This window comes from Phallusia mammillata, chromosome 1 (genome assembly GCF_965637545.1).
Source record: "Phallusia mammillata chromosome 1, kaPhaMamm4.hap1.1, whole genome shotgun sequence".
NCBI lineage: Eukaryota > Metazoa > Chordata > Ascidiacea > Phlebobranchia > Ascidiidae > Phallusia > Phallusia mammillata.
This window is the reverse complement of record NC_137252.1, coordinates 3416713-3439674: the sequence shown is the minus strand read 5'-3', so window position 1 is coordinate 3439674 and position 22962 is coordinate 3416713. Positions and strand designations below refer to the sequence as shown.

The following is a 22962-nucleotide window of genomic DNA, read 5'->3' as shown; positions in this document are numbered from 1 at the left end:
AAACCAGAACATGGGTCACCAGGAATGGCTGATTGAATAATTACGCACCGAGGTTTTTGTTGACACTTCCTAAGTATCTCTGTTACTCCATCAGTTCCATTGCATTGGGCCGTAGGGGAAGTCATCCTGCACACTCTTTAAACACAACATATCATTTTGAATTGGATTTACCGAGTCAAAGTAAACGCAAAGTACGATTGTTCAGACCAAAATGATAGTTTGCAAAGTCGCTACGAGTACAGAATTTCGGATTTAATACTGACTGAATACAAGTTGGTTTAAACATCTTCTTTGTCGTTGACCGTGAGCAACACCCTTATCCAAAAAATGTAGAGATTAAATATTTGCAAAACTTTACAAACCAATAGTGAAAACAAAATGCAATTTTGTAAATAATACTTTTTGTATGAATAAAACACCCAATAAATCTCAATATTTCATTCCAAAAGCTATGTTAAAACTTGCTTAACTTTAAAGCCGTTCGGCAACTGTAGTACAAAAAAATGTTTTTATACATTATAAAAACTAAAAGTTGCAGCTCACAATTTCAAAATTTATCTGTTTATATCATAATTGGATCGTTTGAGAAAAAAAAATCTATGAAATCCACGATGTTAAATTTACTTACCCTGCGTAAGGAAATTCATGACCATAAAGAGCTGATTTTATGTCAATAACTGTTCCATCAGGGCAGGGGATAAACAACCAATTTCCTTCACAAACTAATTTAAAAATCAAAAAGTTTGTATATTTCTCTATAAAACAGCTAAATTCATTCTAGTTTCTTGTAACATAATTTTTACCGATGCATCGGGTGTTGTTTATTTCCCCCAGACAGCCGGTCAAAAGAGGTACTTGAGCTGAAAAATAAAAACCTGAAAATTACGACAAAGTAATAATCACCATTTCTTCAGATTTTTTAAACATTTTTGACTATGTTTTTCTAAATTGTTTCTAAACCGATTTACTTTACAATGTTTGTGCAAACGCTAAATAAGTTATAACTTATCAGTTTAGGAAACTTACAGATGCACTTTTATATCATAGGTTTTAAAAATCAAGCCACTTACCCCAAATCGAAACTGGCAGAAGAAAGAGCATTCCAGCTACTAAACGCACCAATGAAACTCTCAAAATAAACGGCATTTTGTGTTTATTTCTAATAAAAACTTTTGACTTTAAATAAATTACATTGAATAAAAGAACTTCGAAAAGGAGATAATTTACTAATTGATCAGACCGACAACTGGCACCTGAGTGTTCATACAACAAAGGACAAGCAAAGGTGCTGCGTTATAAACAAATGGGCTCTGCATCTCAGAAAATGCAAGGAAACGCGTAGAAAAGAAGGGCCAGATTCCTGATGTCTTAGAACGTTTATTGCCTACCTGGATGAAATATACACAGAGTCGGAAAAATATTGTTTTCCTAACAACAAATACAGCAGAACATGTTGATGCTCAACAACAGTCAATAACCTGGGTTTATTCGAACATAATGAGGACCCAATGTGTTACAATCTGGTTATTAGTATTGGTCGACATGCAAGTGTTTATTTACTGTAACCCTAAGATTAAGTGTTTTTGTTTGCAAATAAATAACGTTTGGTGGGTTTAATAAGCACAAAATCTTCTGAACCACTGCTTAGTTTAGAAAATTTGGTGGCTGGTTCTTGGTCAGAAGAACTCTATTCTCTTATATTTAACCATTGATATTTTCTAGTTTCAATCAATAAATAAACTAATTTGTTCTCTAGCGTCACCTGATGACGATATATTTACGAATTTCCTCCACTAGGAACCATATTCCTGAAAACAAACAAATGCACCAGAACACATAATATTAGACAATGCTTATTATTTCATATACCCGAAGACAGCAGAAGATATTGATTGGCTGCTGTGTGAATCACGCATGGAATCTCATGTATCACGGCAAGATCATGTGATATGTTGACCGCGTGGAAAAGCAGAAGAACCAATGACAAGCTGATTTGAACCGGAACCCGATCTCCGCTGTGTTTCAAATTGTAGAGGATAATTATGGTGGCGATGGTGACGATATATTTATGCAAAGGCCTTTTAAACTCCACAAAATACGATGCCTCTGATCACCTAATAATGCTTAAATGGCTGCAGAAATGGAGTATTGCATTTTCGTAACCTTTGTTACAGCTTACCTGAAGTCCAGCTCTCGTGTCTCGAAAGGGGCCAAAGTAAAACAAGTTAGAGAAACTTGTATTACCGAATATATTGTACCTTTTCGAACAAATGTATTTGTATAACCGTCCAAACATATACGCCTAAACGTCAAGATATACAATGTACAAAAGACGCCACGATAAAAAAGAAAGAAAAAAATCAACTTTATCGTTTCTATGACAACAAAATAGGGAGCGCAATTATACACTTACATCTTCGATAACAATTTAGCCAACCGTCTGAGATCGACAGACGAGCCAAGCGACAGATCTCTGTAACAACTAACATAATGTGATTCATAAACCTTACGATCTTGTAAAAGTAATTTTCCCGTTTGAAAACTCCCATATACTTTACTCATGCTGATTGTGTTGTTAGAAGTTTTCCATGCAAACATAAGCAAAGCAACAGATATAAATGACTAAAGTTATTCGTAGAGTTTAAGATTTACAAAACAGATATTGTATCAACTGAGCCACACAGACAATGCAATTTCTCAAGCGCTGTTTTGAATATCCCAGCTACATTATGGTACGGCAAACATGGTTATAGGGTTATTGATGCAAGTTTAAAGCTGTGGTAGACTTTATATTTAATACAGCAGGAAGACGACGATTCCTTGCAATCCGTTCACCAAGGCATGGATGTACATGAACACCTCGTTCGAAATCTCGCTCCCGATTCCTGCAAGAGAGATTTATTGATAAAGCACATGTGTCTCCTAGCATTAAAAACTTAAAACTTATTGCGACGATATTAAACATGGAAATTATGGAGTTTAAAAGCATCAATAAATAACCAGTAAAGAAAGCACACACAAAATTAGGCCGCTAAGCTATTAGTAAGTTTCGAGCCCAACCCTCTTAGCATTACTCGGTTGGTTAGTTTTAGGGCCCTCTAAACTGGTTCCACCAACGTCTCCCCAGTCGTGTTTTTTGACATCACTTTTTTGTATGCACCAGTCACATAACGCTTATAATACGGTGTAGCTGCAGCGTTCATAACATTTTAACGTTTCGCTGTTATTTCCGAACTCTTGGTTCTTTGAATGTAACTGTGTTGCTATATATTCTTTGACCAAGCGAAACAGTCAATTTAACTCAAGCGTGTGGCTATTAGGCTTGATGTAAACCCACCTGTGAAGAAAGCTAAAATCCAAGTCCCTCCAAGCATGACAAAGAAAACAAGCACGGATTTTGCAGCTCCTTTATTGTCTTCCTCTTCTCTGTTGGGCAACCTCCTCAGGTTATGAATCACATGAGTCGTCTTCAGGATGATTATGAAGTTGGTAAAGAGGACGAGAGCAAGAGGAGCGACGACCGTGGAGTAGAAGATCGGGGTACCGGGAGCCAACCAGCATCTGTCGTACTTTGGAACCGGCATAAATTCGTTACATTGCTCGTGCAACGGTTGGGGCTTCATGTAGGCGCCGAGGGAAAAACCCACACCCGCTGATAAGCCAACTACAAAAGCGGGAACAATCCAACCAATCAGCATAAAGATCTTAAGACGTGTTTCTGGATCTTGAGCTCCAAAAATGTACGGAAAGGAGGTTGCCATTAGGAGGCGGAGTCCTTCAACAAGGAACCACATTCCTGCAACAAACAAGTTATGATTAAGCTTACTGTTAATACGATATCGTTTGTACTCATTTCTGACTTTGCCAATAGATCGTTAAGCATTAAAGACAGACTTTACAGAGAATATTGAAATCCTGTGATAATTCCAAATTGGATAAAGGGAGCTGTAACTGTGTAGATATACGCCACTTAAACAGAACAAGCGCCGTTTGTAACACTCTAAAACGTTTACAATCGGTGTTTAAATTGTAAAACTTCTACTTTTAGTCGTGAGTATTCTATTATGTTCGACAGTAACTCACCTACACACAACAGGAGCCAGTGGTTGGCTAAAGCAAAAGTGACACATGATGTTTCATGCATCACTACAAGATCGTGCATCAAGTTCACCGAATGGAGAAGCATAAGTGAAACTGACAGATTGATTTGAACCGGGAATCTGTCTTCACCTCGCCTGTATCTGTAGAGGATTGCGATTGTCGCAAAAAGAGAGAACACCGAGATCGTCTCTGTGGCATAGGATAAATACTGAAAACAAAATATTAATTTCATCGTTAAATATATGCACTTGTTAGACAAAAGATGATTGAATTTAATAGAAAATAGGGAAATATGAAGGCATGTGTTAAGTATATGTATGACTCATTTATGGAACTGTGTTTGAGGCAAAAACATTGCTTCACTATTTGTACTAAACTATACAGCACATTATGCTTTATGTTAACCAGTATAACTTTTAAAAACACGCCCTACCCATTCAAACAAGTATATATATCAGATGGTCACAAATGTTTTGATATAGATCTGACTAAGTGATATGTTACATCATTCAACAAAAGTTAACCTCATTTCTGTGTAGGAAGGAAAAAGTATAATGACATACCAAGTATCAAAAACTTGGCATCAAATAAAAGAGAAAAGCAAAGTAAATAAAACACGTCGTACGGTCACGTTGCACTTTACTGCACTTTACCAGAGGAAAGATCCAATGCAAACTACTGCTAGTTAATAGTTTTAAACATCACTTCTACAACAATGTCTTCACCTTTACACCATCAGGTATGGTGACTGATTCCAACGCCAAAAGAACGGTGAAAATAGTGAGATGGTTGCACTTGCAAGTGACGTTGCCTGTTACGTCATCAGTGATTGTGACGCAACCACGATCCGAGTATTTTCTTTCAACTCTATCGAAGTAGAGACATATTGGCCCCAGTTTCTTGATATTCATGTTCGCATTGTTGATTTTTTCCTCCCTAATCAGCATACAGACCCTTTCTGGTGACATAGGAGGTATGACGAAACTCACATTTCCGGGTAGCTGATTGTTTTCTACCGTGCGACTGTTTGAACTCGAAAGTCTATCAGCATCCCAACCAACCACAGCAATATAAGTGCTATTTACAGCAGCTATGTATTGCGTTTGAGTAAGGGACCCTTGTATGTTGGGTTGAGTCTGTACTGTTTCGGTTCGATTTGTTTGAAAGGTGAGAACGGAAGTTACAATTTTTTTTACGTTAAGTGTCTGGAATGAGATGCTTATGTGCGACGACCCCAGTTTGAGGTGTTTGTTATATTCAGTTTGGTTGATTTTTAACACTTGGTGCAGATGAGAATTTCTAACGTCAGAAACTGATTCGTCCTTTGTTGCAAAATATATTGCAACTTCTGCCAGTTGTTCTTCAATTTCCTCTAAAGCATCCACACTGTTTGGTTCCGAAAGTACAAATCTATCCAGAAATTCCAATTCTAGAAAATGAAAGTCTTTTAAACTATATTTAACCAACATTTGAAAGTAATTGTCTATTGCAGTGGTTCTCAAACTGTGCGTTGCGACGCCCTGGTGCGTCGTTTCTATTTTCCAAGGGCGTCGCAGAATATTTCCGTTTCGTGGCTGAACTCAGTTTATCTCGTAAAAATGAGGTTTCAGTGCGGTTGACGTATATCTACGTCCAAATACTTTTTGTGTAGAGTGCGGATTGACGTAAATTTACCCAATAAGTTTTTGATCAAAAATGCGGCTGTCCGTTGAGACCAAACAGTACAAGCAACAAGTGCGTGATAGGCGCGTGTCTGGGGCGACGCTTGGCGGGCATTAAACTTGATTATGTGAACGGATTCTCGCTTCAAAGGCTTGAGGTAGTTATAACTTATAATTGTCAGCAAAGTTTGAAGTAATTATTGTGCATGAGTTACAGCAGTAAATTTTTTTGCATCAGTTTGTATTGTGCGTAAGGTGAAACATTACTTTCGTTGTAATTCGTTATTGATGCTGTTAAGGCCTTGCTGCAGACAAGACAATGCAACTGTGCGCAATAATTGAAACAATTAACAAAAGCCCGCACGTGATTGCCGGGTGTACTGAAAGTGTTGAGTGCAGTCTTATAACTTTGTCGAAAAACAGTTAGGCTAAGATTGTTCTCTAAGTGCTTAACTGTTTATTGATAAGTTTCCTCATTAACTTTTATTTGATGGTGCGTCGCAAGTCCAGAAAACTTTTCCAGAGGCGTCGCAACAAAAAAAGTTTGAGAACCACTGGTCTATTGTTTTTTTTTCGTCAAAAAAGTGTACGTTACGTTTTATTGTCAATGAAGCACAGTATACAATCTGGCAAAATATAAGCGCATTTTACATACCTTCTTGTATTGAATACGTGGTTGGGTTTATCGTTGGTTGTTTTGTAGTTGACTTGGTCATTGGTTTTTGTGTGCTTGGAATTTGGTTTGGTGGTTGTGCGGTTGGCATATTCGGATTTGATAAAGCTTTAAAAAATCACATCGTTTTGGTTTGAACGTGCTTATTTTTTAGATGCATGAGGTACGAAAAAAGAATTTTTGTTCCAGTGATTGCTATGTTATCATAATGAAAATTAACTTACGACAATATAATGATAAATTGAGGCACTTGTTGAAATTCTGTTTCAATTTCTGTGGCAATGTCTCCGCATCGACACCAGGAAAACCTTTGGAAATACATCGTTTCATTTAAGGAATTTAAACATAATGGTGTTTGTCTTTTGTTTGTATCTTACACTACAAACATATCGGTCCGTAAATAATTTCCCACGTAACTGTATTATGCTTTTATCACCAAACAGAAAATTACAGACTCAGTGGCACAAATTTATAAGTGTCTTTTCATGTAATTTTGACCCAAAACCTATTAATAACAATTGAAAAAACGATGTAAATACTTACAAGGTTGGAAATCCGTTGTAACAATGGTCTTAATTCCAAAGGCTGCATGTAATGAATCTGCCAAACAGAGGTAATTGTACGCATAATATCATATCAGTTTGCACAAGTATGTTATGCAGATCGTGTAACTAAAAGTTAAAAGAGTAAAAATTTAAACCTATTGTATTTACTATGCATTTAACATTCAAATGCAACATATCCTATATATTGCAACCTTCTTGCTTTGTACCTACTTTGGAAATAGTTGAACGTTTATTATTTGCGCACGTTAAGGAGGTAAGTATTCATATTTATCTATCTAATTACCTTCGCTTAACAATTGAAGTTTCACCGCAACATCTTCAGGTATGTGGGTAAAGTTTGTCATACAACAAATCGATTCCAAACAATTTAGCTCTGTAAGAGATTTAATGTAACAAACTTGTTTTGAACATATATATGCCTTAAGTTGCTCATATTGTCTCCGTTTAGATTTGATGCTGATTTACCTTAGTATTAATTATTGACACTAAAATGTGTGATTACTACAAATAAGATAATTTGGTACTTACTTGTGGTAATAAAGATCTCCAACTGTGCAGTAGCAGCGCCCGCAGTAACTTTTAAAACAACATTGCAAAACTTTTCATTTCACGTCGCATGGAATGTGCAAATAATTAGGATACTCACATTTTGTAACGATGCCAAGAAAAACCGACTCAGACACGTTGCGTGGAGCAAAGACTGTCAGAAAAGAAACATGCACTTTTTAAAACGAATGAGTGTCACAACGAGTTAAAGGAACTTTGCTATGTTGATAAGATACGAAATTTACGAACCATTATGGGCCAAGCATAAAAGGTAGCTAAGCAAACTACATAGCTGATAATGACACTCAATTAGTACATTTGTACAATCATACTCACCGCAAGATACTTTGCTACTTTTATATTCGCACAATAACACTGTACAGTTTTTTGGTCCACGATCTGATAAACAAACACAATTGCATGTTTTAATTATTGTAAAATAAAAAAATCTGACATGAAATGTTTGAAAAGAAAATTCAATTTCCCATGTACTGTATGTTCAAAAAGTTTTATTTGCATAAAAACTTGACGATCCAATGCTTAAACCCAAATTGTAACGAGCAAATACAGTGTAAGGGGATAAAAGCAGAGTAAGGGTACAAAAACGCATTCAGACAAAATTATACTCCTTTAGTTTTTGGATAAAAAACACGCCGTTCTTCCCATTTTCCACTCAGTTATCCTGTCTGGAGGTTTTTGCATGGTAGCAGGCATTTTAAACATAATACACCATACTTGGTCGATAAAATTAAAACAAACGCTTACCACAGTGTTCAGGGTGTTGTTGCACAGTTTCCCGTCGTTTATGATCGTTTATGACGGCTGACGTTAACAAACGAACCTCATGTTGTGTTATCTAACGACCAATAAACACGTAAATCAACTAACTTACGAAAAAAATCTGCAACCGAACATGTTTTCATTTGTAGCAGAGTTGTAAGCTGCCCGAAATTGCAGCCCAAATCCGAAGGTACAATAATAAAAACCTATTCCGAAATATTTTTTAAAAAAAAAACCTGACCTCTGCCCTAAAACTTGTTTAACCAAGGTGAAATGTTAGCGCGTCAGGCCCGAATTGACCCAGTTTCTTTTCACACCCGAACCTCTGGCAAGGTGAATATTTTAGTGCAATTGTGTTACTGCGATTTTTTCACCGAGCGAAATAAACTCAACCTGACCTTAAACCCCTTACCCGACTTACAACTCCAGAAACAGTAGCAGCAAATTGCATCAGTATGTAAATATTGGCAAAATTTGCTAGTAAGACATTTGCTCTGCATTTATGACAACACACAATGATACATCAGCTTGGTAGGAAGCTGATTACGTGCTGTGTTTCGCCAAGACAATTCACAGAAATTTATAGTGAAATTAGACGCTACAGGTATCAAAACACATAAAAATATTCACAATTATGAACCTCGTTGACTTTTTGGATTAATACACACTTATAAGGCGATACGTAGGGTTTGGTGACATTTACAATCAAGTCAGACATTTATTACTGGATACTTCGACTTACAAGCGTTTAAAGCGTGATCCAACACGTAAGTCGGAACGCGTCCTTAATAAGTTCGTGGGGAAATTGCACACATTGAGACGATGCATTTGTGAGGCCTTATTCCATCAACTGCATAACGCGGACGGTTCCGCCCTGCGCATCTACGGCTTACCAAAAAAACCACAAGGAAGGCATCCCTCTGCGACCAATTGTTTCGTTTGTTGGTTCTCCAACCTACAATCTTGCGAAGTACTTAGCGAAATTTATCTCTCCGCTCGTGGGCAATACAGATTCGACTGTTCCGAACTCCTCCAAGTTTGTTCAAGAGATTTTACAGTTGCCGCCCCTGTCCAACGAAGAGATAAATGTCGTATGACGTCGTGTCACTTTTTACAAGTGTTCCTGTGGAATTGGCGATGAACATCGCGTCATCTATGATTTTAAACGACCATAGCCCAAAAGACAGAACACCTTTGCCCCCGATGGATATTGTGGACGGTTAGCGGATTTGCTTGAAGCAATCCTTTTTAACATTCGAGGGAAGCTTTTACCAGCAGGTTCAATGCACAGCGATGGGATCCCCGGTGCCTGTGGTTGTCATAAACATGACAAAGGAAGCGCCTGAGGAAAAAGCCTCATCAACATTTGTCAACCCACCAAGATTCTGGCGGCGATATGTCGACGACATTTTTTGTGTCATTGCTAAGAACAAGGTTGAGGCATTTCTACGGCATCTCAACGAGGCCCAACCAGGCATTCGGTTTACCATGGAACTCCAATCGGTAAATTGTCTTTCACTTTTAGATGGTCAAGTCACAAGAACCGATGACGGTGTCTTGTGCTCGAGAGTGTACCACAAGCCAACGAGTACCGGCAGGTATCTCAATTTTCGATCTCATCACCCACATACCAGAAAAGAGGGGTGGTTCGTTTCGTTCCCTTAAAGATCAGGCACGACGCTTGTGCACTCATAGCGACGACTGCGAGGCGGAACTGGTTTCGTAAAGCCTTGAAAGATAACGGCTACGTCAACTAGATTCTCCTTGATCGACGGGCAACTTGTCCCAAACAGGTGACCCATCCAAAAACAGATGGTTTTGTGACACTTCCGTACATACCGAAACTGACGAATATTCTACGGCGTATGTTGTGTGACTTCGACGTAGTGGTTGGCGTCTCCGCAAGCTACTGAGTCACCCGAAAGATCCAATCAACACCTTTGAACAACGTGGTGTTGTTTATTCTATTCACTGCGCCGAGTGTCCGTCTTATATATCGGGGAGACGGGAAGGTCACTCAACACCCGCCGAAAAGAACATCAACTGGATGTTGTCAACAGCGACGCGAAGAAGTCGGCCCTTTCCATTCACGCGGTATCACAAGGCCACCGTATTGATTTCAATGGGGCGTCTGTTGTGGCCCGGGAGCCTGACTACAGTAATAGATTATGAGTCATGGAATATTCACCAAGGGGCAACACAATGAACATCAAAACAGACGTGATGCTTTCAGCGTGATACAGGCCACCTGCTTTAAGATTAGAGGCCCAATCATTCCTTATCGCGCTGTGTTTTCTTTGCGTTGTGACGTGCTTGCGTTTCATTCTTTTTTTCTTTGTTTGCATTGTACTAGTCGCATTCAGTGTTATTTACCCTGATGAAGACGACCTGTATAGGACGTCGAAACGTCGGAATAAAATTGCATTTGCCAGTAGAGCTCTACAAACTTGATATTATGCCTGACAGCAATAGCTTATATATCTTGTACGTTTGTTTGAACATAAAATGCGGTCAAATGTTCAAACAATATTGCCTACTTCCTACGCAAGACCAATGTTAACAAATCTTATGCATTTAAGACTATATTATTAGTATGCCCCAGTATTGTCTAAAATACATGCAAATCCGCATCTTAAATTGTGTTTACACGTTCTAAATTTTTAATTAAAGAACCCATAGAAACACACATTTCAAAAATCAGTCACTAGTTTATTACACATTCACACTCGTTTATTATCACGCGCATATAACATGATATCAATGCAGTCGTTCTCAGTGCAAAGGGTCAAAAAGGCATGTGATGTGATGACAACAAAACGCAACAACACTACATCGGTGGAGGAGCTGTGGTATTACAATTCATGTTTTTTCCTGATAAGTTTTGGGATATTAACGTTCACTGGTGCCCAGAGAAGCCGAAATGAAGCTCACATGTAGGCATTTCAAACGCGTGACAGTGTCAGCGTGTAAAATAAGACGAAAATGCGTTCCAAAGTGCAAGGCACAAGCGTTGCACAAATTACATATTCCACTGTGCAATTATTATAAACCCACGACACAAATACACACAAAAAAAATCAAAGTAAAAAAAATCCCAAAAAAATCAGAAGTTAAAAAACAAACACACGACTTGTAATTGACTGATAAGAGATACATTAGGAGCATTATTCACTAACCTCCAACGCCAAGAAGACACTAAGCGGTTGAAACGATGTAATGTAATTATGTGAAAATCTTGGAGGTTCATATCAGGGAGTCGAACCGCTTGTCATATGGGTTCAGGTTCGGTTCGGGTTCACTTGGTTTTGTTTTTAAGGGTTCGGGTTCGGTTCAGGTCTTTAAAAATGTAAATTTTCGGGTTCGGGTTTTGTTCCGGTTTGGGCAAATTATCCGGTTCGAACCGGTTTGCGGTTTTTAAACCGGTTCAATTTTTTATTGGTTTCAATTTAATTCTGCCCATCATTACCTGGCCTTATCAAACTCCAAAAAAAATTTGCCCGTGCACTGTTATTTTTGACACGCCCTATAAATGTTATGTCGCGTATTCTTCAGTGTGCTGTTTTGAAAAAAAAATCACAAAATGTAAATCAGACTGCATTTTTTACTGGTTCGGTTTCGGTTCGGGTCCAACGCCAAACAAAATACGGGGTTCAACACCGGTTCGGGTTTTAAGAAAATCGCAATTAGCGGTTCGGGTTCGGTTCGGGTTTAATGAAATTAACCGCTCAAACCGGTTCGCGGGTTCGGGTTCAGTTCCGGTTCGACTCCCTGGTTCATATAAGCTACACCTCAATTCTAGTTCGACTGAGACAACTCATGACGATTGTTATTGATCAGCGCATCTGCGAACTAGATCTTTGAACTCTTACCTCCATCTGCATTTGAACTTTCACCCCCTTTAGCATTTGAACTTTCACCTTCTTCCGCATTTGAACTTCCACCTTCTTCCGCATTTGAACTTTCACCTCCTTCATCATTTGAACTTTCACCTTCTTCCGCATTTGAACTTTCACCCCTTTCCGCATTTGAATTTTCACCCCTTTCCGCATTTAAACTTTCACCCCTTTCCGCATTTGAACTTTCACCCATTTCCGCCTTTGAAATTTCACCCCCTTTAGCATTTGAACTTTCACCTCCGTTTGATTTGGCCCCGTTTCTCTGCTGCTTCGGCCCAACATCAGCTTCACGCTTGCACGTCAGCATTTCCTGTCTGATGTCGTCATCCATGACGCAGTACAGCAGGAAGACGACAATTCCCTGCGATCCGTTCACCAAGCTGTGGATGTACATGATCACCTCGTTCGAAATCTCGTTTCCAACACCTACAAAACAGATTCCTAGTTAAAGATATAACCCTAAAAGTCAAAAGAGATTCGTAGTTAAGATATAACCCTAAGTTGATGCAGCTGCAAATAAAATTAAAAAGTTCACACGCATAAATATTACCCGTAAAGAAAGCAAAAACCCAAGCTCCACCAAGCATGAAGAAGAGCAACATGAAAGACTTTGCTGCTCTCAACGCATCTCCTCTCCCTGGACCTCCTCTGTTCCGCATCTTCCTCGAGTGCAGCATCACATGTGTCGTCTTCAGGATGATCATGAAGTTGATGAGGATGACGAGAGCAAGAGGAGCGATGACCGAAGAGTAGAAGATTGGAGTACCGGGAGCCAACCAGCATCTGTCGTACTTTGGAACCTGTATAAATTCGTTACATTGCTCGTACAATGGTTGGAGCTTCATGTAGATGTCGAGGGGAAAACCCACTGCCATGGATGTTCCCACTACAAAGACTGGAACAATCCAACCAATCATCATGAAGATTTTAAGACGTTTTGACGGATTTTGGGTTCGGAACTTGACTGGATACGACGTCGCCATAAAGAGACGAATACCTTCCATTAGCAACCATATTCCTACAACAAATATTGCGTCAGAACAAATCAACGCTTAAAATCGTAAATTGGTTTGTTACTTCATATACCTGAAGATAGCAGAAGATATTGATTGACTGCTGTGTGAATCACGCATGGAATCTCATGCATCACGGCAAGATCATGTGATATGTTGACAGCGTGGAAAAGCAGAAGAGCCAGTGACAAACTGATTTGAACAGAAACCCGATCTCCGTTGTGTTTCGATTTGTAAAGGATTATTATGGTGGAGATCAGAAACACGACTGAAGTTGATTCTGTGGTGTAAGATGTGATCTGAAAAAAAAATGCTGCATAAATGTGAGCAATAGCTTCAAAATTCACATTCAAATCTTTACCTTGACCCCCTTTGGTATGGTGGTGGATTGGACAGCCAGTAAAACTGTGAACAAAGTAAGATGGTTGCACTTGCAAGTGACGTTGCCTGTTACGTCATGAGTGGTTGTGACGCAACCGCGGTCTGAGTATTTTCGATCAACTCTGTCGAAGAAGAGACAGATTGGTTCAAGTTTTTTGAAATTTAGTTTGGCATTGAATATATGTCCCGCTTTGATCAGCTTGCAGATGGTTGTTGGTGACGTTGGGGGTATGACGAAACTCACATTTCCGGGTAGCTGATTGTTTTCTACCGTGGGACTGGTGGTTGAATTAAGAAGTTGATCAGCATCCCAACCAACCACAGCAATATAAGTGCTATTTACAGCAGCTATGTATTGCGTTTGAGTAAGGGATCCTTGTATGTTGGGTTGAGTCTGTACTGTTTCGGTTCGATTTGTTTGAAAGGTGAGAACGGAAGTTACAATTCTTTTTACGTTAAGTGTCTGGAATGAGATGCTTATGTGCGACGACCCCAGTTGGAAGTTTTTGTTATATTCAGTTTGGTTGATTTTAAAAACTTGGTGCAGTTGAGAATTTCTAACGTCAGAAATTGATTCGTTCATTGATGCAAAATATATTGCAACATCTGCCAGTTGTTTTTCAATTTCCTCCAAAGCATCCACACTGTTTGGTTCCGAAAGTACAAATCTATCCAGAAATTCCAATTCTAGAAAATGAAAGACTTTTAAACTATATTTAACCAACATTTGAAAGTAATTGTCTATTGTTTTTTTTTAGTCAAAAAAGTGCACGTTACGTTTTATTGTCAATGAAGCACAATATTCAATCTGGCAAATTATATGCTTTTTTTACATACCCTCCCTTATTGGATACGTGGTTGGGTTTATCGTTGGTTGTTTTGTAGTAGGGTTGGTCATTGGTTTTTGTGTGCTTGGACTTTTGTTTGGTGGTTCTGCGGTTGGTTTATTCGGGTTTGATAAAGCTTTAAAAAATCACATCGTTTTGGTCTGAACGTGCTTATTTTCTAGATGCATGAGGTACGAAAAAAGAATTTTTGATTCCAGTAATTGCTATGTTATCATAATGAAAAATTACTTACGACAATATAATGATAAATTAAGGCACTTGTTGAAATTCTGTTTCAATTTCTGTGGCAATGTCACCGCATCGACACCAGGAAAACCTTTGCAAATACATCTTTTCAGTTAAGAAATTTAACCATACTGGTGTTTGTCCTTTGTTTGTATCTTACACTACACACCCGTCTGTCCGTACATTATTCACCCACGTAACTGTATTATGCTTTCATCACCAAACAGAAAATAAACAGACTTAGTGGCACAAATTTATAAGTGTCTTTTCATGTAATTTTGACACAAAACCTATTAATAACAATGTAAATACTTACAAGGTTGGAAATCCGTTATAACAATGGTCTCAATTTCAAAGGCTTCATGTAATGAATCTGCCAAACAGATGTAATTGTACGCATAATATAATAATCAGTTTGCACAAGTATGTTATGCAGATCGTGGAACTAAAAGTTAAAAGAGTATAAATTTAAACCTATTGTATTTACTATGCATTTAACATTCAAATGCAACATATCCTATATATTGCAACCTTCTTGATTTGTACCTAGTTTGGAAATAGTTCAACATTTATTATTTGCGCACTTTAAGGAGGTAAGTATTTATATTTCACTATCTAATTACCTTCGCTTAACAATTGAAGTTTCACCGCAACATCTTCAGGTATGTGGGTAAAGTTTGTCATACAACAACTCGAATCCCAACAACTTAGCTCTGTAAGAGATTTAATGTAACAAACTTATTCCACGTTTTCAACATATGCCTTAAGTTGCTCATACAGACTCCGTTAAATTTGATGGTGATTTACTTTAGTATCAATTATTGACAATAAAATGTGTGATTACTACAAATAAGATAATTTGGTGCTTACCTCCGGTAATAAAGATCTCCAGCTGTGCAGAAGCAGCGCCCGCAGTAACTTTTAAAACAACATTGCAAAACTTTCATTTCAAGTCACATGGAATGTGCAAATAATTGAAATACTCACATTTTTTAACAACGCCAATATAAACCGACTCAGACACATTGCGTGGAGCAAAGACTGTCAAAAAAGAAACATGCACTTTTCAAAACGCATAAGTGTCACAACAAGTTAAAGAAAGCTTGCTATGTTGATAAGATATGGAATTTACGAACCATTATGGGCCAAGCATAAAAGGTAGTTAAGCAAACTACATAGCTGATAATGACACTCAGTAAGTGCATTTGTACGATCATACTCACCGCAGGATGCTTTGCTACTTTCGACGTCGCACAAAAACACTGTACAGTTGTTTGGTCCACGATCTGATAAACAAACACAATTGCATGTTTTCGTTATCGTAAAATATAAAAAAAATCTGATATGAAATGTTTGAAAAGAAAATTCAATTTCCCATGCACTGTATGTTCAAAAAGTTTTGTTTGCATAAAAACTTGTTGACGATCCAATGCTTAAACCCAAAATGTAACGAGCAAATACAGTGTAAGGGGATAAAAGCAGAGTAAGGGTACAAAAACAAAAACAAATTAAGAAATACAAAATTAAACTCCTTTAGTTTTTGGTAAAAACACGGCATTCTTACAACTCTCCACTCAGTTATCCTGACTGGAGGTTTTGGTACGGTAGCAGGCATTTTAAACATAATACACCATACTTGGTCGATAAAATCAAAACAAACGCTTACCACAGTGTTCAGGGTGTTGTTGCACAGTTTCCCGAATGCCTGAAGCGAAGATCAACATCCAGAAATAGACAAAGCAAGATTTAATGTTAAATGACAAATTCAAACCCATTTTTGGAACTTATCCACAAAAATTTCTGCAGTTCTATAAAATGTAATTAAAGCAAAACACAAATTTCGCCTAATATCAAATCGACATTTAAGCTGATTTTGCGACCAGTTTGTTTTTTACCGTGCTTTTGGTCTTAGAGATTCAACACTTCGCAAAAAGCAAACCTTTTATCAAGACTGACTTTACCAGTCGAACCTCATGTTTTGTCCTCTAACGGCCAACTTGTACGTAAAAAAATTGCAACCGAACATGTTTTCATTTGTAGCAGAGTTGTAAGCTGGCCCGAAATCGCAGCCCAAATCCGAACGTACAATAATAAAAACCTAATCCGAAATATATTTTAAAAACAAAAACAAAACCTGACCTCTACCCTAAAACTTGTTTAACCGAAGTGAAACTATGGAGTGTTAGCGAGTCAGGCCCTAATTGAACCTGTTTCTTTTTACACCCGAACCTCTGGCAAGGTGAATATTTTAGTGCAATTGTGTTACTGCGATTTTTTCACCGAGCGAAATAAACTCAACTCAACCTGACCTCAAACCCTTGCCCGACTTATAACTCCAGAAACAGTAGCAGCAAATTGCATCAAACTATACACGTTGGTTAAATTTGCTATAGTAAGATATTTGCTCTGCATTTATGACAACACACAATGATATATCAGCTTGGTAGGAAGCTTATTACGTGCTGTGTTTCGCCAAAACATTTCACAGAAAATTATAGTAAAATTAGACGCTACAGGTATTAAAACACAAAAAAATGCGCAAAATTATGAACCTGGTTGACTTAGTGGATTAATACACACTTACACGTCGTATGAAGGGTTTAGTGCAGTGAATCTCAACTCGTTTCGGGCCATGGACCACAGCGCAAGTAAAAAAAAACATCGTGGACCATTTTATTTTTGAGCAAGATTGAAGTACACGTACAAAACTACTATTCGGGCTTGAAACATAATTCTTCAAAAAAACGATTTTCAAGAACTATTAACAGCTAACATTTCGATACTCTTTCAATATGTAAGATGCAATAATCTCTAGTTTATCAACAAACTTAGTGGACCACACAAAAAGTCATCATGGACCACCAGTTGAGAACCTGTGGTTTAGTGGCTTATCAGTCACGAATACTCACTTCGTCTTTTTGTACAAAATATGCTTCACATGTAGGATATACCTAATCTGTTTTTTTTAAATATAATCGACGGGGTGTGATTATTCTTACCCGCTTGTCTGACCTGCTTATACCTTTTAATGGTTCATACTTTAACGCTTGGAACCAGACATACGTAATTAGAACCAATCACTTTTGGCACCACTGGGTTATCTGTTTGAATGAATGCAACAAGCACGATAAACCTGTTCCCGATGATTTCTTAACACAGAAACAATGACTTGTCGTGATGCATACGTGCCAGTCTGCATCAATGGTTCAGGGCTGATTTCACTTATGAATTTATGTTCCTTTCAGTTTATTGACTTGGGTATGCCAAAATCAGTTAATTGACTATGTTTCCCAACATTTGTGAATTTTGATGAAATAAAACATTACATTTTTCTTGGGATTGGAACCTCAGACCTCACGTCATTACGCGATTTTGTGATTTAGCTGAAAGCAGGTTGGTTTCTCAACTTGGTCGGATTATTTTTCATCTCATTGTCCATCAACACTTCTTTGATTTGAACCATTATCCGGGTTGGGCTAATATTGCAAATCTAACCGAAGCAGGTAGAAACATTATAACTATTATATAAATGTTTTAGTTGTTTTAGGTGAAAATCATTACGTCGGTCGTTGTATTCATCTGCTTTCACAAGCATCATCCGTCTGTACACAAAGGTATGTAACTACGGAACCGATTTAGTGTTTTCACGCTGAAATTTATTTGATTTTATTTAATGACCCTGAATCGGCGCAGTCCTTTGCTTTACTTGCAAGAAAATATCATCAATAAGAAGAGATGGTTTAATTATTGTTTGATTCATTTTCATCGTCGGTGTGCTCGCATTAAGATCGCTGGTGTACTGGCATTGAAAATTTGTTGGTCATTTGACAATTGCTTGCGTAATTAAACCTATTTTTGTTTCAGGCTTTCAAAACACAACTGGAAAACTGTTTAAAAGTCATTTAAATTTCCACTTTGTTTCTGTGCACCTTGTACACGTTGTACTTGTTTGGCCCTTGTTGGCCTATTTATGTTTAACTGGAACAACTTGGTTGCTGCGTTTAACTTGGACATTTTTTAACACCACGGCACAATTGCCGCTTTCTCATTATCTAAGACATTTTCAATATTGAAACTTGTTTAGGCTGCTTTGTTAGCTGGATTACTAGAGTAACATATCGCATTCTTTCTCACACTTGTCCCTAATTTTCAAAACACGGTCCAAGCAAGTCTCTTCGTCTGTGATTCTGAACTGGGAACGTTTTAAATTGTGGCAATTGTAACAGAACAGTGATCGTATTCACATTTCCAACTGCACAAACAAATATTTGTGTGGCATTAAACTATTTCAACTATTTATTTCAAGGCCACACGGTCAAGTCCATTAGTTTATATTGTCTATACTGCAGTGGTTCCCAACCGGGAAGGAATTCCCCCCTAGGAAGGAATTTTATGATTTTAGGGAAGGAATTTATAAAAACTGTAAAAAATACATTGAAAATGTTACAGAATATTTGTAAAGGATTCTAAAATGGACATCCCTAATTATAAGGTCTATTTTAAATTGCTATAATTTTTTATGTTATATTTGTTTTTCGTCTTATGGGAAGGAATGAATAGTTCGAAAATGGGCAAAGGGAGGAATGTGACAAAAAGGTTGGGAACCACTTGTTTGTTTGCATCTGCATGAGTTTGTACAGTATTGAAAATTATAATCATCAACGCCCAGTTTGAGAACTACTGCTGTAATCTAATTATGGACCCTTTGAGTTTTAGGTATTTTTGTCTTTTTTTCATTAACAAGAAACTAAAACATGTTACATAAAATGCCGACCACGCCACGTTTGGTCCAGGATCATAATTTTAATTGCTTAGTTTTGGTTGAAACATCGTGAATCAACAGGAAAGAGCCATTATATGGTGATGTGACGTTGTTTGTCGCTGATAATTAACGCCTGTTGCATCACCATGGGGTTTAAATGTTACAATGCATTTTGTTTGTCTTTTAAAAAAGGTTTTTAGAAATGTTCGATTTCGGGTTCGGGTTTTGTTCCGGTTCGGGCAAATTACTCGGTCCGAACCGGTTTGCGGTTTTTAAACCGGTTCAATCCTCTTTCAATTAATTTTGATTTTGTCCGTCATCTGCATGGCGTTATTAAACTCCGAAAGAATTTTGACCGTGTATTGCAGACACTTTCAAATTTGTTAATTTTGACACGCCCTATAGCTGTTATATTGCGTATTTTTATCTTCAGTGCGCTGTTTTAAAAAAATCTGAAAAAAATTTTTTTTTACTGCTTCGGTTCCGGTTTGGGTCCAACGCCAAACAAAATATGGGGTTCAGCTCCGGTTCGAGTTTTTAGGAAATCGTAATTAGCGGTTCGGGTTCGGTTCGGGTTTAATGAAATAAACCGCTCAAACCGGTTCGGGTTCAGTTTCGGTTCGACTCCCTGGTTTTTTATATCGCAATTTATGTGCAAATTAAGAATTGTCGAGGACCCCCTGGAAACGCTTTGCAGACCCCTAGAGGTCCCCAAACCCCCGCCTAAAAAAGTATTTCATTCTTCGATAAATCGGTAACGCGTGGTTACAGGTACAACTTGTATATCGCCGATGATTAGGGCGATACTTCATTATGTTGTCTCCCTTGACGTGTATTGACATAACTGCGTTGTGGTGCGTCAGCGAAAATGTGCAAGTCAAACATTTCAAGTGGGGTCACCTAAGTAACCTGAGTGGTTGATTGGTTACCAATAAATGTTCGACCTCTTTGGTCAGCCTGTTAAGTGCCCAACGCAGCAGTTAAGGAATTTTATTTGTCAGAAGATGCGGCTTTATATTATCCCTCGTTGTATTTTCTTTTCCAAATAGCGGTAATAGTCAAGCAATTCAAAAGTAACCGCTCTATAGTGAGTTTATGCTTTGGATGAATTCAGTTACACTTGTGGTTCAGTAAATGCTGGTTTTTAATCGGGCCCTGTGCAGTACATCAAATACAAAGTGGCATTGAATTAGATTCAGTTAAAAAGTGGTCAGTGTAGACGTTTGTTACATTTTGCTCATTTATTTACATCAAAAGTTCAAAACCCCTCCCGTTTACAATCGAGGGCGTTTAACAAGCGAATAAATACGATATGAACAGATAACCTAATAATGTTACACTGATTTGGCTGCTTTGGTGCTGTCTAGAAAAAAATACTTGCTTTATAAATTCGATGCCACACAGAAGAACCTGTACAAAAAGCACCACGTTTAATTAGAGCCTGTCTTGAAATGGTATTAAGAAACTCAACCCAAATGGCGCCCCCAAGTGTTAACGACGTTCCTCTCAACTGGTCAGAAATACAAGAATACACTGATGACCTTAAGGCGAACGGCATTCGTCACTTTATTCGAACCTATAGAGAGCATAAACGCAGACTCGATGACCCCCTCAAGTGGGGAGACGAGGTAATTGCGACTGAAGGTTTTCGATGTCTTTCAGTGCTGTTTTTTAAAACCACTAGGGAAAGTAATCAAAAAATCATTTTGCTTCCGAGTTGTTTGTTTGTTTTATTTCATTCTTACTCTCGGTGGGCGAACCCCTAAATGGGGTATGATTCCGCCTACGGGCTGTCTGTCTCCTTGTTAGTCTATTGGATTTTCTTGTCTCGGTGTGTTAGTTGACTAAACTTGACTTCAACCCATAAGATTTACCTGGGCCAGAGCAATGCCACCAGCCGAAACGGGAAAATCTACTAACACCTAAGTTACAAAAACATAGATCCCAACCGTACCACTGTTTTAGCCGCTAAATAAATAGTTCACGTCCTGCGACATCTTACGAAAATTAGCTAAATGTGCGGCTGACGTGAGTTATGGTGTAAGTAGCTCTACCGCCGGGACGGGGTTAGAACCAACAACCTTCTGGGCACAAGGCGGCTACCTAAACCACTTGACAACCTCGGCAAAACTTATGTTACGTGTCATAGACCATTTTACATGATTGTTCGTTTTGATCACGAGAATCGAAAAGTGCAGCTTTCGTTGTGCGGTGACGAAGTTTGGAGAAAGCTAACAAAGGCGCAGAAAAGTCCCCAAACTGGGTAAGAGTCTGTTTTGCGTCTTTGGAAAACTTTGAGACAGATTGCATCGAGCTATCACTGATCAGAATGTTTAATTCTGCAATGTCGATTTTTTGATCAAACATGTTTCCATTAGACCAACTCCATTATGTGATATGTATTTATTGTTTGTGTGTCTTTTCCCACACATAGTATAACATACGGTTTGGCTTTTTGTTATTGGTTAGTTTTATTCTTTCAGTCCACGTTTGAAACAAGTTATCACGAAACACAAAATAGTTTTAATTCAAGCAATTTAAATGTTGGGATGCTTTGTTCCAATATGTGTTACTTCAGATAAAGCAAAAATGTTTTGACAGTGTTTCGTTTCTCTGGAGCAAAGAGTATGGGAGCTATATGCTGGAGAGTTCACCTGGTAAACCCTATGATGGGATATTGTCCAGTTGTTTGGATGTGGAAGAAAACATGCGCAACAGGTAACTGGTGCTTGATCAGTTTCTGTTTTTGTCTACGATTCAAGTCATTTTCAGAATGTTTTTAGGCGAAAGGAAATTCAGAAACACTTGCAGGCTGACAATGTGGTTCTCACCTTTACCATATTTCCAAGGTAATATAACAAAATAAAAATGAAGTTTGAGTTCAGTTTATTTGATAAAGGAACTCATAGCGACACAAATTAAACTCATAGCGACACAAATTAAAAGCACTTAAACTATCACCAAACCAGAAATAACTTCGCAACGTTGAAAAGTTATGGACGCACGCAAATTAAAGGCAAATTGATGACTAAACGCGCTGCAGCTACACCACAAGATTTACATGATTATTTTGAAATTGTGTAACATTAAAAAACATATTTAGGCTTGGTTGTCCAGATTTCACGAATCCTGTCGTTAAAATGTCACAACATGGTTCGAATCTTATCACACACTCAACGTTTCTGCCAGATCAGACGATAATCAACATCACAAGATGCAGGTCTTAATTTGATTTATGTCTTAATCCCACACATGTCCTATCCGCAACGGTCCATAAAACTTCATTTTAATCACTTCTGTTTGTAACAAGTTTTGTAGACAGGATTACTATCGTAGCTATTTAAATACAAAAATATGAAACTGCCAAGAACTTAAACGAAGCCATAAATCATGGTGAAATGTTTTTAACAATGCTATAATGGTGTGATCAGTGGCATTTATAACATTGGTACTTAGGACAAGGACTTGAAGGATCGAAACGTCTGCGTAATTAACTATGTAAATGTCTTT

The 22962-nt window shown here is 37.9% G+C and overlaps 4 protein-coding genes across 4 annotated transcripts; 1 reads left to right on the top strand and 3 right to left on the bottom strand.

The window, feature by feature from the left end:
- Nucleotides 1-2681: 2681 nt before the first annotated feature.
- On the bottom strand, nt 2682-3790 carry LOC145209405 (adhesion G-protein coupled receptor G7-like). Its single transcript, XM_080079686.1, has 2 exons — nt 3338-3790; nt 2682-2885 (listed from the first exon to the last, which is right to left on the bottom strand). Exons 1-2 carry the CDS (start codon nt 3759-3761, stop codon nt 2794-2796), a joined length of 516 nt encoding a protein of 171 aa, XP_079935812.1. The 5' UTR covers nt 3762-3790; the 3' UTR covers nt 2682-2793.
- Nucleotides 3761-6526, bottom strand: LOC145213607 (adhesion G-protein coupled receptor G6-like). Its single transcript, XM_080081998.1, has 4 exons — nt 6418-6526; nt 4827-5530; nt 4088-4309; nt 3761-3796 (listed from the first exon to the last, which is right to left on the bottom strand). Exons 1-4 carry the CDS (start codon nt 6524-6526, stop codon nt 3761-3763), a joined length of 1071 nt encoding a protein of 356 aa, XP_079938124.1.
- A 5650-nt stretch (nt 6527-12176) lies between these two features.
- LOC145213535 (adhesion G-protein coupled receptor D1-like) lies at nt 12177-13531 on the bottom strand. The gene is made up of 3 exons (XM_080081887.1): nt 13310-13531; nt 12774-13241; nt 12177-12649 (listed from the first exon to the last, which is right to left on the bottom strand). Exons 1-3 carry the CDS (start codon nt 13368-13370, stop codon nt 12177-12179), a joined length of 1002 nt encoding a protein of 333 aa, XP_079938013.1. The 5' UTR covers nt 13371-13531.
- Nucleotides 13532-20927: 7396 nt separating this feature from the next.
- On the top strand, nt 20928-22679 carry LOC145213453 (glutamate--cysteine ligase catalytic subunit-like). The gene is made up of 4 exons (XM_080081772.1): nt 20928-21080; nt 22031-22170; nt 22236-22301; nt 22556-22679. Exons 1-4 carry the CDS (start codon nt 20928-20930, stop codon nt 22677-22679), a joined length of 483 nt encoding a protein of 160 aa, XP_079937898.1.
- The last annotated feature ends 283 nt before the right edge of the window (nt 22680-22962 follow it).

Excerpts from the sequence above, each read along its gene's own strand:
- LOC145209405 (XM_080079686.1), bottom strand. The coding sequence starts at position 3,761 with ATGGCAACCTCCTTTCCGTACATTTTTGGAGCTCAAGATCCAGAAACA. Across the intron at positions 2,886-3,337 it reads GATTTTAGCTTTCTTCACAG|GAATCGGGAGCGAGATTTCG; the intron begins GTGGGTTTACAT and ends TCTCTCTTGCAG.
- LOC145213607 (XM_080081998.1), bottom strand. The coding sequence starts at position 6,526 with ATGCCAACCGCACAACCACCAAACCAAATTCCAAGCACACAAAAACCA. Across the intron at positions 4,310-4,826 it reads CCATACCTGATGGTGTAAAG|TATTTATCCTATGCCACAGA; the intron begins GTGAAGACATTG and ends TTTTGTTTTCAG. Across the intron at positions 3,797-4,087 it reads ACCACTGGCTCCTGTTGTGT|GAATGTGGTTCCTTGTTGAA; the intron begins GTAGGTGAGTTA and ends TGTTTGTTGCAG.
- LOC145213453 (XM_080081772.1), top strand. The coding sequence starts at position 20,928 with ATGGCGCCCCCAAGTGTTAACGACGTTCCTCTCAACTGGTCAGAAATA. Across the intron at positions 22,171-22,235 it reads GAAGAAAACATGCGCAACAG|GCGAAAGGAAATTCAGAAAC; the intron begins GTAACTGGTGCT and ends GAATGTTTTTAG. Across the intron at positions 22,302-22,555 it reads ACCTTTACCATATTTCCAAG|GCTTGGTTGTCCAGATTTCA; the intron begins GTAATATAACAA and ends AAACATATTTAG.
- LOC145213535 (XM_080081887.1), bottom strand. The coding sequence starts at position 13,370 with ATGCATGAGATTCCATGCGTGATTCACACAGCAGTCAATCAATATCTT. Across the intron at positions 13,242-13,309 it reads ATATCTTCTGCTATCTTCAG|GAATATGGTTGCTAATGGAA; the intron begins GTATATGAAGTA and ends TATTTGTTGTAG. Across the intron at positions 12,650-12,773 it reads GGTTTTTGCTTTCTTTACGG|GTGTTGGAAACGAGATTTCG; the intron begins GTAATATTTATG and ends TCTGTTTTGTAG.